Source organism: Odocoileus virginianus, chromosome 16 (assembly GCF_023699985.2).
Source record: "Odocoileus virginianus isolate 20LAN1187 ecotype Illinois chromosome 16, Ovbor_1.2, whole genome shotgun sequence".
Lineage (NCBI taxonomy): Eukaryota > Metazoa > Chordata > Mammalia > Artiodactyla > Cervidae > Odocoileus > Odocoileus virginianus.
The window spans coordinates 26,686,185-26,701,086 of record NC_069689.1 but is presented as its reverse complement, the minus strand read 5'-3'; the positions used below and the strand labels follow the sequence as shown (position 1 = coordinate 26,701,086).

At 36.9% G+C, this 14,902-nt stretch overlaps 1 protein-coding gene across 1 annotated transcript in view; it reads right to left on the bottom strand.

Annotated features, from left to right (window-relative positions):
• Positions 1 to 14,902, bottom strand: part of SEC23A (SEC23 homolog A, COPII coat complex component) — a 57,952-nt gene that overhangs the window by 6,483 nt on the left and 36,567 nt on the right. Inside the window, exons 15-19 of the mRNA XM_020916574.2 lie at positions 13,601 to 13,678; positions 11,743 to 11,904; positions 8,212 to 8,298; positions 5,830 to 5,985; positions 3,769 to 3,834 (exon numbers count right to left, since the gene is read on the bottom strand). Of these exons, the coding sequence (XP_020772233.1) occupies positions 3,769 to 3,834; positions 5,830 to 5,985; positions 8,212 to 8,298; positions 11,743 to 11,904; positions 13,601 to 13,678 (549 nt within the window). The remainder of the gene's footprint in view (positions 1 to 3,768; positions 3,835 to 5,829; positions 5,986 to 8,211; positions 8,299 to 11,742; positions 11,905 to 13,600; positions 13,679 to 14,902) is intronic.

Here is a 14,902-nt window from a genome sequence, read left to right as displayed (position 1 = left end):
TGAAAGTGACACAGTTATTACCCTCAAGTAATTTATATTCTAACAGGAAAAATAAGTGGCATCAGAAATGAATGGGGAAAGAGAGGGGGAATGAAGGGTCAGGGATATTCCACAATATCCAGTCATACAATCACAGAAAAAGTTTCATGGAGCTAGTAAACTGAGCCTTGAGGGATGGCTGCGATGTGTGACAAGCAGTGACAGAGCAAGTTACATGCTAAGCATACTCAGAGTGCAGTAAGAAGATTAGTTTGATTAAGAAGACTAAATAGTAGCTAAAAGTGGGCAAAGTTGAAACACACCACAAAGGACCCTCAATAGCAATACAGAGTTTTCAGTAACTCAACAGGGGGTTATTAAAGACTTCCAGACAGTGCTCTGACTTAGAACTGTTTTAGGGAGACCACTCTGACCAGTGCCAAGATGGGAGGAAACGGCTAAAGCCGTGCCAGCAGGTAATTCCAACAGTCTATGTGGACAGTAACAAGGGCCTGACCTTGATTAGTGGCGGGGAAAGGAGGGAATGGCCAGGGAAAATAAGTCAATAATTAGGGGCAGAAGGGAGAAAATGTACATAACTAAAGTTCCAAGCCCTGGCAATTGAGAGAATGGTGTGCTCCTCTGTAAAAACCCTGCAAGTCAGTAAGTGCAAGATGGTATAAAAGAGCTCAACTTGGGGCATGCTGCGTATGAAATGTCTACAGGAAACTCAAGTGCTCCGCACCTGGTGGTTGTAGAAACTCCAGTCTGCAGGTCACTGTGAAGCCAAATCAAAGATGGAGACTTACAAGTTAGACTCAAATGAAAGCTGAAGCCACAGGAATGGATGCAATCACCCAGAGAAAATTCTCTAAAATGTAGAGAATTCAAGGCAAACTTTTGAGGCACCTCTATATTCAAAGGGCTTTCCTCATAGCTCAGTTGGTAAAAAATCCACCAGCAATGCAGGAGACCTGGCTTCGATCCCTGAGTTGGGAAGATCCCCTGGAGAAGGGAAAGGCTACCCACTCCAGTATTCTGGCCTGGAGAATTCCATGGACTGTATAGTCCATGGGGTCACAAAGAGTCAGACACAACTGAGTGACTTTCACTCACTCACTCACTCGATTCAAAAAAAAGGGCTTGAATTCCAATTATTGCTTTATTTCTCTTCTAACCAGCCTGGGCCCCATAGTCAGTTGTTTAACAATGCTCTCAAATATTCTACTCTCTTTGCTATGTCATCTTTCTTACCTCTAGTCCTAAATTAGCCCCAGCTCTTTCATCTTTGATGCAATGCCTAACTACACAGCATGGCTAAAGAACATTATGGAACCATGCTCAAGAAATTGTTAGTAAACAAAATGGACCCTCATCACTGCTGTAAGTCTTTTATTCATCCTCTATTGTTTTCTTATATTCCTTATAGTTGTTTTTAACCTGTTCTGTTATCTAGTCCTTAACCCCAGCATTTCTCACTCCAGGAAATAATTACTGAAAAGAAACAGGCTTCTCCAATGAGTTTTTCTCTGCACCTCAGAATCTTCCCGTCTTCACCCTTTTTCTCACTCTTCGCTTTTGCAGAAAGAAATGTCCTGCCTCCCTACCAGTGCTTAAACTCCACATAATGTGATCACACTGTCTCCTTCTGAGGATTTTAAACATCCATACACCATTCTTCTGTGTCTCCCCGACATCAGCTCCTTACACTTAGTCTACAAATAAGTTTTGTGCCCTTACTCTAATAACAATCATCCTTCTACTATTCATTCAGGCTAAATTTGCAAAAGAATCATTTATACTTAATGACCTCCACTTCTTCACCACTCACTAATTCCTTAACAATCTCTCCTCTACACAATGACTACATTAAAACTGCTTGGCAAGGGCACAAATAACTGCCTCAAACCAAGAACCTGCAGCATCTCGGGGTTTGTTACTCCCTTCTTCTTCCTTCTATAAAGTGCTCCCTCACCATTTAAGACATGGCGTTCCTCCCGTTTTCCTTCCACTTCTCTGATTACATATAAAATACTCCTACCACCTGTGCTTCCATCCTGCCTTTGCCTCTGTGGTCTCTCCTAGGACAACCATCCACTGTGATGGCTTTAAGTACCACTTGTCTACTCCTTGCCCTGACCACCAAACCCAAATTTTCAACAGCCTACTCATTTGGGCATCTAGATGGTATCTCAAACTCAAGGTCTAAAATGTTTTCTTTTCACTCTCATTCTTACTGGCACATGCTCTCCTCAGTTACCCAGGCTCAAAACTCCTTACTACCTTGTTCTCCCTCAACTACTTTTCAAAAATTCAAACCTTAGAAAAAAAGTACAATGAATACCAACATAGTGCTAAACTTAAAATCAATGATGAACATTTTGCCACATTTTATGTTTGTATCTATTATTCCTTTTCTTTTTCTTCTTGTTGAATCATTTTTGCAAGTTGAAGACATCACAATATTTTATCCCTGAACACTTTAGGATATATCTCCCAAGATCAAGGACAATCACCCATATAACCACAACACCATTATTACTCTTAAGAAATTTATTACTATACTAGTATCTGACATACAGTCTATATATTTCACAAATCATCCTAACTGTGTTCTTTATAAGCTGTTTGCTCTAATCCAGAATCCAATCAGAATTCAGATTTTGCATACAGCTGTCTGGCCCCAGAGTAAGCTTTACTTTCCTGCAACTGCTAATCAAATCTCACTGAGTCTCCTCTCGAAATATAACTCAAATCTATTCCTTTTCACCATCTCATCTTCTTTCTCTCTCACTTGGATTACTTCAGCAGAAAGTTCCAACTTACAGACTGCTTCCAATTAATCTTAAGATTCAACTATATTATCCAAGAGTCAAAACTGGCCCTCTGGCCAAAAACCTTCAATGACATTCCATAACTTAGCAAATACAGACTCAGCTCCTCAGTCCTCAGCCTGGTATTCAAGAGCCTCCATAACTGACTGCACAACTACATTTCCAGTTTATTGTTCTACTATTCATCCTGACATATACTCTTTATCTTAGTCCACACTGTCGCCTACCTAGAATTCCATTCCTCACACAATTTCTACTTATTGTAATAATAAGCACTCTAAAGGAAACATCTCTTCTTCTGCCATCATGTGACCCTTTCCCCTCCTTCTCCTCTATCTCCCCGTAAGACTTTAAATTTTCCTAAAAGCACACAACTCAATCTGCCTTGTATTTTTAACGACTTAGGTATGTGTTTTATTTCTAATACTAGACTACAAGCTCTTCAAAGGCAGGGATGAGAGCTGGGATCCTGAAGAAACCAATATAGAGTCCTGCAGATTGGACACTTGCTAAGTGGTGATAATAGTGTATCAAGAGGTAGAATCTCTACCAAATTAAAATATATTAATAATGATGTCCAGGCCTCCAGCCTCTCTTGTTCAACCACAATCCCTGATCACTCCGAGCATACTGTGGCCTTTTGTGGCTCACAGCCGAGCATTAAGTCTGAATCATCACCTTCTAGTTCATTTATTATACACTTTATTGTTTTTTGTCTCAAGGGAAACATGTTAAGCTTGAAATATGAAAGGGTTCTATATATTTGATATAATCACTTTTGTATTTTCTGTGGTGCCACCAAATGCTAATTCTATTTTCACCTCTTTTTTTTTAAAATTACTTTTCCAACAGAAACCATTGCCAAAAACAAAGGCAAAAAATGTAGCTTTCACTAAAATAACGAACTATAAAAAACACAAAGAAATAATTTCTACGACCTGCTATTTACACTTACCTGTCCCCAGGCATACATATTATTATGAGTCTGTGAGGGGTTAACTTTTGAAAGCAGGAAACGAGCCTTAAAAGCAAAGAAGAAATAATATTATCCATCAAATATAAGATTTGGTCAATACAGGCTAAACAAATACATTATGCCATATAAAATCAATTCTATGTAATATATTTTCATAAAATTAATTTTATTAAAATGAAACTTTAAAAAATGAGATAAATCTTGAAATATGTAGGCCACTATATGTTACAAATAAGTGTAACCTCTCCAAATCAAACATACATAATAACATTTACAGTAACAAATACAAATTGTAGAATTCAAAACTCAGCATATAGAGAGTATGTGTGCAACAATTATGACAAAGTTAGTGTGACATTTGCCGAACACCTTGTCTGAAACATCAACAAAGGTGCAAAATCTCCAAAGGTTCAAAGTCTCTACATGTTCTTTCACTTTAAACAATGACTCTCAAACTTTTTCAAACTGTAGGCTATTCCATGAGAGCACTTGACCGACACATTGCCCATCTACCCACTATGCCTTATCATCATGAAATAATAACTAAAATTAAAAAGGAATATAGCACTACATGTGGTGAGACATCAATGAGAGAATAATTCATAAATTATTATTTCACATTAAAAGAACAAGACAGTCCTATCATTTGAAATTTAGTACCCATACAAAATCTTTTTCTACTTCTAAAGAACACCTGGATTCAAATCCCAATTTCTCCATTTACAGTTTTCCTTGGCCACAAGTAACCTAAGTCTCAGTTTTATTATCCGTAAAATGGAAATAATAATAGGACTGCTAGAGAATCAAATGAGAGAAGTTATGTAAAGTGTTATCAACTTTGCAAATTCTCAATAGGGTATAGTAGCTTCTATTATAAATATAGTAAAACCCTAATAATAATTGCTATCATTTCTGAATAATAGTTACTAATATCTACTTCCTACTTTGTAATACTGTGCTAGGCACTAGGGATATATCAATAAACAAAGCAAGGTCTGTAATTTCTAGGAACAAGTGAAAAAAACTTACAATGACCTATAATTAATTTATATACCTCTAATAAGAATTAAAAGGCAGCAGTAAAAGTGATTGAAGAGTTGGTCTTTCCTAGTGGCTCAGTGGTAAAGAATCTACCTGCCAGTGCAGGAGACATGGGTTCAATCCCCAGTTTGGGAAGACCCCACATGCCACGGAGCAACTAAGCCTGTGTGCTACAACTACAGAGGCTGTGCTCTAAGACCTGGGAGCTACAACTACTAAACCCATGTGCCCCAACTACTACAGCCTGCACACGCTAGAGCCCATGCTCCACAACAGGAGAAGCCCCTCAATGAGAGGCCTGTGCACCAGAACGACAGAGCAGGACCTGCTCACGACAGCTAGAGAAAAGCCTGTGTAGCAACAAAGACCCAGTGTGGCCAAAAATAATAAATAAAAAAAATTTTTTTTTAAAACATAAAAAAAAAATGAGTGTATGGTATGGGGTCCTAATTGAGTCTTCTGTAAGGCCAAAAAGGGCTATATGAATATGTACCTTATTTAACCCTCATTAACTCTAAAAATTACACACCTTTTTATAATGCCAATGCTTTCCTATTACATGACATTTTCTTAGAAAAGTGAAATGACAGAATGAGGAAAACAAAAATTATGTTACCACAAACTTCATATTCATAGACTTTGTCAGTAAACAAAGAGATCTGAGAAAAGTACACTAAATCACTTCCTAAGTTGTTCATATCTACTTGCTCAACTAAAGCTGGCATATCACCAAAACACCACCCTGGCTCTTTACTAGAGCTGAGCTGGAGGAAGAAGATGGGAGAAACCACCACCTGTAGTCAGCTAGTCAATGATCTAACTGCTCTGCTCTCAAACTGAGGCAAGAAGAAAGCACACCTTCCTCTGGAAACCATCTGCCCATCTCTTTCATTTTCATTTGCCTGGTGAAGCAGTCTATTCAAACTAACATCAGAAGGCAAATAGGAACAACTCATTGCAAAATCAGCAACACACATGCAAACAAATAAAGAGTATTACCTGACTGCCCCCATGTTCAGTGTCAATATATCTCGGCATTGGAAACCTGGAGTGAAGGATTTCCTGGGCATCATCCACTGGAGCTTGCAGAAGGTGGCGGAAATTTTCATATTCTGGCATGTCCTGGTATCCTGACTTGCGCCACTGAGCTATGGTCTAATTTTAAAACAATTAAAGGAATTATTACTTTTTTTCTTACCTAACCAAGATTTTTTTTTCAAATGAAACAATCATCAGAAAGTAATAAAATCATAGAATATTATCCCATTTATTTTTAAGTTACAATACTAATTTCAGTATTCTTGAGTAAACAGATCAAAATTAGGATATTTCTTCTTTAAAAGTAAAAAGAAATAATAATGAAGAAAAATGTTAAAACACTACATTTGTCATATTAAAGTTAGCTAAAAGGTATCGCTGGGCTTCCCAGGTGGCTCAGAAAGAATCCACAAATCAATGCAGGAGACAAGGGTTCAATCCCTGGGTCCGGAAGATCCCATGAAGAAGGAAACAGCAACTCACTCTAGAATTGTTGCCTGGAGAATTCCAAGGACAGAGGAGCCTGGTGGGCTATAGGCCATGGGGTCACAAAGAGTCGGACATGACTAAGTGACTGAACAACAACAAAAAGGTATCTACCTAAGCTTATGATAAGCACAGGGGATTTCTGGTAGAGAAGATTTCCTAGAGACTTCAAATTAATTACCTCTTATTATGAATCTTTACGAATGGAGTTACATTCTCTCAAGATATATAAAAGTAAAAACTCTAATAATAATAGCAATAATATTATAAAGATAATATACCTATAAAAGAGCATCTGAATCAATATTTTTAAGGCAAAAATAATGATCTTATTAATCAACTTTTATTAAGGTAAATGACTCCAAAACACCATTTAATTAAATCATCCAAAGATTTAACCTGGCTTGATTTCTAAGTTACTTGAGTCAATCAATGCATATCTTTATATCTCTATATTTAACAGAGGAACAGTCATCTGAATTTCTGATTTCTCATTTATGCACGTTAATGAGCTATTTGAAGAAATAAAACCACCGAAAGACAAAAGAAATAATAAAAAACCTAGCTCTGTCACAGAGCTAGTATCAGAGGCATTATTTTTAAAAGTTAAATAGCTCTAGTAACTGGTATCAATTAAAAATAATCATCAATAGGTCTTTAAAAGTCCCATATATTTAAAGTGATATTTTGAATAAGGTCTTCCCTGAGTGCATGCGTGCCTAGTCACTTCAGTGGCATCTGACTCTTAGCAACCTTATAGACTGCAGACCGCCAGGCTCCTCTGTCCATGGGATTCTCCAGGCAAGAATACTGGAGTGGGTTGCTTTGCCTTCCCCGAGGGCATCTTCCTAACCCAGGGATCAAACCCTGGATTATGTCTCTTATGTCTCCTGCACTGACAGGTGGGTTCTTGACCACTAGCGCCACCTGGGAAGCCCGTTCCCTATTACAGTGCAAATCTAAAATCATTTACAGTTATAACACTGGAAAAATATATCTGCACAAGTTACCTAAATACTAGACTATAAGCTTGAGTATAAGTTTATGAAAAAGAAGATCTGTATCTCTCAAAGCACCTAGATTTCAGTGCTTTCTTACACAGAGGAAGCACTTAAATACTGCCTGAATGAATAAATACAGGAATGAATAGAGTTACGCTAAATAACCTAGATTAAACTCAATTGCTACTCAAATAGTCTGCTCTTTTCAATCATTTACCAATCCAATTAAGTTATAAGTTTTAATTACCTTGTGCTTTAAATGAATCTTTAAGATCAACTGAAATACTTCTTTTTACTTTAAATACTTCCTGTGGAATATCTGGGGGGTGGGGAGGGGGTCTGTGTCGGGTTTTAGGTGCACCATGCAGGCTCTAGCTCCCTGACCAGGGAGAAAACCTAGGCCCCCTGCACTGCGAGCACAGAGTCTTAACCACTGGACTACCAGGGAAGTCCCAGAACACTTTTTATTTTATTTTTTTTTGTTTGTTTTTTTTCCCCCAGAACACTTTTTAAATGGTCACAGGAAATAAGAAAAAGGAAAGCCCACCTACTGACTCTTCCCTTCTCAATGTCTTCAGGTAAAACCCAACTTTCACAGCTATGCTTTGTATAAAATTCATTTCTCCAATTATGTGCAAACAGACAAAATAACCACAGACAGGTCAACTGCAAATTAAGTTGAAAAATTCACAAAAGGAAGAATCACATTTTACACGTAACTTAATAAAAATGGAAATAAAGCTTACTTACCACAGAGACACTAGTCATATAGTAAAGGGAGGGAAGCTTCTAACAATACGAATTAAAAGACTTTACTGAAACTATGCGCATAGCTTTAAACACAAGGGAATCTTACCTCACCATGATAAATCAAAATCTGGAAAAACGTATCCATGAGGAGAATACGATCTGCAAGAATGCTGCTGCTATCAAGAAGAACCGGCTGATGTGAGGATAATAATGAAAGAGGAAGAAGAAAAAATTAATTACTTAAAAATAAAAATTCATCTTTTGAGGATCTTTTAAATTTTTAAAATGCATTATCTTACTACTTAAAACCTCTTGCTATTATGAATTCTTAAAGGATGTTTCAATTTAATTTTCTGAGGAATCACTAAACTGAAATAACAATTGAAACTAGAGTCTAGTCATAGGAAATCAGAGATGACTCCTAAGTCTGATGCTGTGAGGCACCACTGAGTGAGAGGGGAAAGGCTTGGGACAGACAACATTTGGAGATGGAAACACAGTTCTGAATATGAAATAGAAGGAAACAGCCTGAACTGACATAAACTGGGGTATCACATGCATGAAGATGGCAATTAGAGCTATGATTAGACTGCACTGCTTCAAGGGAATCTAGAGAAGCCAGAGATGGGAGCCCAGAGCACACCAACATTTAGCGTTCAGACAGCAAGAAGCCAGCAGGGGGAGTCTGAGAAGGAACAGGCAATGAGGAGGAGGAAAACCAGTAGGTGCTGTAGGCCTTGGAGAAGCCTAGAGCAAAAGATTTTCAAGCAGAGTCCTCACTGGGTAAACGCTGTTGTGAGTTCCAGCAAGATGAGGGCTTGGTGGCCTTGATAAGAATTGTTTCAGAATAATCTCAGGGACAAGAGTCTGACTAATCTAGGTTGAGAAGAGAATGTAACGTGGGAACATATACACAACAAATAACTCTCTGCATTTAGCTGTGACTGGGGCCAGAGCAATGAGGCAGCAATTAGAGACAAAGTGAAGTCCAGGGGCTTTTGTTTAACAGGAGTGACACTAAGGTTTCTATGTTAATGAGAATGATCATGATGAGAGAAGTGACAATGCAGAAGAGAAAGGATAAATTCAAATGCAAAGCCTAAAGAAATGAATGGGATTCACGGTTTAAATGGAGAGTTTGAAATATGACAGGAGCAGGCAGTGGGATTCCATTTTTCTTCTAAACATTTTTTGACATTTTCCAGATGTTTACAACTTGCATGTATTACTAAGACAGTATGCTACTGGCACAAAGACAGAAATATAGATCAATGGAACAGAATTGAAAGCCCAGAGATAAATCCACGTACCTATGGACACCTTATCTTCGACAAAGGAGGCAAGGATATACAATGGAAAAAAGACAACCTCTTTAACAAGTGGTGCTGGGAAAACTGGTCAACCACTTGTAAAAGAATGAAACTAGAACGCCTTCTAACACCATACACAAAAATAAACTCAAAATGGGTTAAAGATCTAAATGTAAGACCAGAAACTATAAAACTTCTAGAGGAGAACATAGGCAAAACACTTTCCGACATAAATCACAGCAGGATCCTCTATGACCCACATCCCAGAATATTGGAAATAAAAGCAAAAATAAACAAATGGGACCTAATGAAACTTAAAAGCTTTTGCACAACAAAGGAAACTATAAGCAAGGTGAAAAGACAGCCCTCAGATTGGGAGAAAATAATAGCACACGAAGCAACAAAGGATTAATCCCAAAAATATACAAGCAACTCCTGCAGCTCAATTCCAGAAAAATAAATGATCCAATCAAAAAATGGGCCAAAGAACTAAACAGACATTTCTCCAAAGAAGACATACAGATGGCTAACAAACACATGAAAAGATGCTCAACATCACTCATTATTAGAGAAATGCAAATCAAAACCACAATGAGGTACCATTACACGCCAGTAAGGATGGCTGCTATCCAAAAGTCTACAAGCAATAAATGCTGGAGAGGGTGTGGAGAAGAGGGAACCCTCTTACACTGTTGGTGGGAATGCAAACTAGTACAGCCACTATGGAGAACAGTGTGGAGATTCCTTAAAAAACTGGAAATAGAACTGCCATATGACCCAGCAATCCTACTCCTGGGCATACACACAGAGGAAACCAGATCTGAAAGAGACACGTGCACCCCAATGTTCATCACAGCACTGTTTATAATAGCCAGGACATGGAAGCAACCTAGATGTCCATCAGCAGACGAATGGATAAGGAAGCTGTGGTACATATACACCATGGAATATTACTCAGCCATTCAAAAGAATTCATTTGAATCAGTTCTAATGAGATGGATGAAACTGGAGCCTATTATACAGAGTGAAGTAAGCCAGAAAGATAAAGACCAATACAGTATACTAACGCATATATATGGAATTTAAAAAGATGGTAACGATAACCCAATATGCAAAACAGAAAAAGAGACACAGATGTATAGTACAGACTTTGGGACTCTGGGAGAAGGCGAGGGTGAGATGTTCTGAGAGAATAGCATTGAAACAAGTATACTATCAAGGGTGAAACAGACCATCAGCCCAGGTTGGATGCAAGAGACAAGTGCTCAGGGCTGGTGCACTGGGAAGACCCAGAAGGATGGGATGGGGAGGGAGGCGGGAGTGGGGACTGGGATGGGGAACACATGTAAATCCATGGCTGATTCATGTCAATGTATGGCAAAAACGACTACAATATTGTAAAGTAATTAGCCTCCAACTAATAAAAATAAATGAAAAAAAAAATTTTTTAAAAAAGGTATTTCTAAAACTTACTTTCCTCATTCAAACAACTGTGAGACCAAATATATAGCTAGACCAATTAAAAATGTATTTTCTAAAAAAGTAAAAACTATGACAAATTACTTTAAAAAATAGCAACAAAATATAACTTTTTAACCACCATTTTTTTACAAAAGTGAATAAAGGCAGCATTAGAGATCATTAATCAATAGATATTATATTCTCTTTATACTGACCCTTCCTAAAGTTATTATTTTCAAATATAGTCATTACATACTTTTAAGTAAACAAATTGTTTTAATCATGAAACAGAAAAACTATCTATTTGAAAATAGGTTAAAATAATTGGGACAGTTTGCTAAGAAGGCAAAATAGATAGCTTTATCATTTTTCTGAGTGTATATCTTTATAATCAACTGTATCTTACGTTCCAAAAGACTATAGGATAATGGGACTGTATTAAACAAGAGGCTTTGTTTAGACAGAATGCCCTGTCAGACAGTAAACTCTGGAATACAGTTTCTAGAACCAACATCACCTGCAGACACTGGTAAAGACATAAGACTAGTCATGAGCCCTGTAGGGTTTTTTATCAACCAAATGACTAGACAAAATGATCTTTTAAAAAGTCTGTTAAAAAATTTTCTAAATAAATAAAAAGTCCCTCTTAGCTGTTTATTTTTTAATAATTTCCTAATATAGCCTAGCATTTTATCTAGCATATAGTAAACACTCATAAATATTAAGAGTATATATGAATAAGAAGATATTCATGCTTGAATTAAATTCTCACATTTAATAACTATATTTCAAGAAAGACCTAGTTGTTTTACTTTAATAGCACACAGCACAGTAACAAAACCAATTTCTTTTTCTACCCCTCTTACCTCTGGTGGTCCACTAAAAGAATAAGCATATAGAATAGGCTGAATCATGATGAGAGACTGGGTCAAGTCTTGACGCATAAAGTGGTGACGATAATATGAACTCTCATCAGGACTATTGTTAAAAACTTGCAAGAAAGGAGATCTTCTTAAATGAAACATAAACTACAAGATAAAACATGCACAATAGCTTTTACTGATTTTAATACAACAACAGAAGTTTATTACTATGAACACATTTGATTACAACCATTAATACAAAAAACAACTTACAATAAGAACATTCTAAATTGTATTTCTCAGAATTTTACCCATGATATTTATCGGTTACTTAAAAATGCAACTCAACAACAACTAAAAAGTAATAGAGATGACTCAAAAGAAAAACAAGACTAGGGACAAAAACCCCTTGTTTGGATCTAAGTCAAATATTTAGACTAAGGGCTTCCCTGGTGCCTCAGTGGTAAAGAATCCACCTGCCAATGGAGGAGACACAGTTTCAATCCCTGGGATGGAAGACCCCCTGGAGAAGGAAATGGCAATCCACTCCAGTATTCTTGCCTGGAGAATTCCAAGGACAGAGCAATCTGGGGAGCTACAATCCATAGGGTCACAAAAGAGTTGGACACAACTTAGTGACTAAACTACAATAACTTAGACTAATGCCCTCAATTCCCTTACTATTTTCTGATATGAAGTGAGGTCTGAGAATTCTCAAAACACAAAAGGGTTGCCTCCCTTAAGACAAGTGAGTGAGTGAGTGACAGTCACTTAGCTGTACCTGACTCTTTTCGACCCCATGGACTATATATAGCCTGCCAGGCTCCTCTATCCATGGAATTCTCCAGGCAAGAATACTGGAGTGGATAGCCATTCCCTTCTCCATTAAGACAAGTAGACTCTGCCTTATTCTAATTCTCCAAAATCTCAACCAGAGACTTGGGGAAGTCTCCCCCTATAAACATGGAGTTTCTAGGTTACAGATCAATAAAGTATTTTCAAAAAATAAGAGTATCTCTGAAGAGAAGGTCGAAGATTTAAACAAAGTTTTTGTGAGGAGCAAAAATTTGAATTTCCGTATCTCAATATTAATCATCCTTCCAGGTTAAGGTAAAATAAAATACCACTTCTTCCATAAAGATATACCAAATAATCCATTTGGAAGGATTCTTTAAAGTTTCCTTTAAATATTGTGTCTCTCTTGTAGTGTTGTATCTCACTTTCTTTTCTGCATTGTTTACATATATTTCAGATCTCATCCTTCAAAATGAAAGCTCCTTGAAAACAGAATCCATGTCAACCATCTTTATTCTCCTAAATCACTTGCACTTCGTATATACTCAGCTGAATAAATATTATCTCTATTACTCATCATATAAACCTATACTTTTGAGAGTATCTACCAAAACAACAGACAGATAGACTCCACTATCCAAGTAGAAAGGTTCTGTAAGATAAAGGTTCTTTTCTATTTATCTGGGATGTCTCCATAAAGTTGTCCTCAGGCAATGATACCATAAGACTAGCAGATTGTTAAAATTATTTCCTTTCGGCAGTACTGCAATTAGTTAGATCCCTTTTATCAGATGGAAAGCTAATCTGCTTCATACCAAATTGTGCTCCCTGATAAGGTTCTGGTGTAAATTTCTACTCACCACAAATAAATGTTATATGCAAGGTTATCATAAAAATACTACTTACTTTTCACTAACTATTCAACCATAATACTATTTTCTTAGCTATCTCAAACTTAAAACCTAACCAAAAGAATAATCCTGTAAGATGAGTAATAAAGGCAACAGGAAAAGTGAGACCCAACGCTACTGTCAACACTAAGAACACAGATCTCCTGTCTACTCACCTGTGGATAAAGGGAGAAAGTTTCTGAAAATCTGAAGGAACTTGGATCATCTTTGTGATACTCGCCAAACTTCTGACACTAAATAAAATAAAACTTGTTAGTAATACATTCTCTGGCACAGAGTTAAACTTCTGCCTATGTGTTTTCTATTTTTAAAAAGTTATTCTCTTTAGGAGGCAGATACTTGACACAGGATAAAACTGGGATATTATTTATAGACTTACCAAGATAATGATTATAAAAAAAGACAAAAATTTGAATTTTGGAAGCAAACAATACATTTGCTTCAGTGCAGAACAACTCACCTAAAAAGTGTCTGAATTTTTTTAAACTAAGTGTCTCTGATAGCAAATAAAGAGCTCTGGGTGATGGCCCAAAGAGCTCAATATGTGCCACCTAAGACCCTACCTAAAAAAGACAATAGTCTACAGACAGAAAGATGTACTGTCAAGATACCATAGCGGCTCTAAAGGCAAGATGATGGTATAAAATTGGGTACACTCGAAAAAATACCAAAAAGAAAGAGCTACTGAGGAAAAGAAAATCAAGATAAACAGGTAAACCAGTAAAGAAAGAACACAAAGGCAGAAATTAAAAGACAATACAGGAGACACATACTCTAGCAATAAGGAAGTAAACTCTCCATGATAATATAACAAAAGGCATCAAAATAACTGAGATAATCCACAGGAGAAAGTGCTCAGCACAATGGCTGACACTAAGCACCAGTAAATGGTAGCTTCCTCTGTTCTTCAGCAAAGTCTCTGACCTGAAAAGTTTCTATAGTACTTATGTAACTGGTCTACTTCCTGGCGACATCTATAGTACTTGCATATGATCAAGGGCAAAAATAACAAGCAAAAAGTAACAAAAGATTCACTGCTGAAAGTAGTACAGGGCTTTTGTAGCCTAGAATGTTCAACTAAATCATTTACGTAGCTATCTGTGCCGTAAGAGCACATAAAAGGCATAATTGGTTTGATCACATTTTTGGCTTTCAGGAAAAATCATTTCAGAACCACAGCTATCCAAAGGATAAAAAAGCTGCAGTTGCAGCACTAATCCTCAGAAAATACATCTTGGTATCTGGGAATAAGAGTATTTCTGACATCAATGTGCCCCAGTGACATTTCACTGATGAAACTTATAGATTAGGATAATAATTTTCACTGTCCAATATGAAAAGCCACTAGCTATGAAAAATTTAAATTAATTAAAATTAAATTAAAATTCAGCTTCTCAGTTGCACTAGCCATATTTCAAGTACTCAAGAGCCACATGTCGGTAGTAGTTCCATAATGG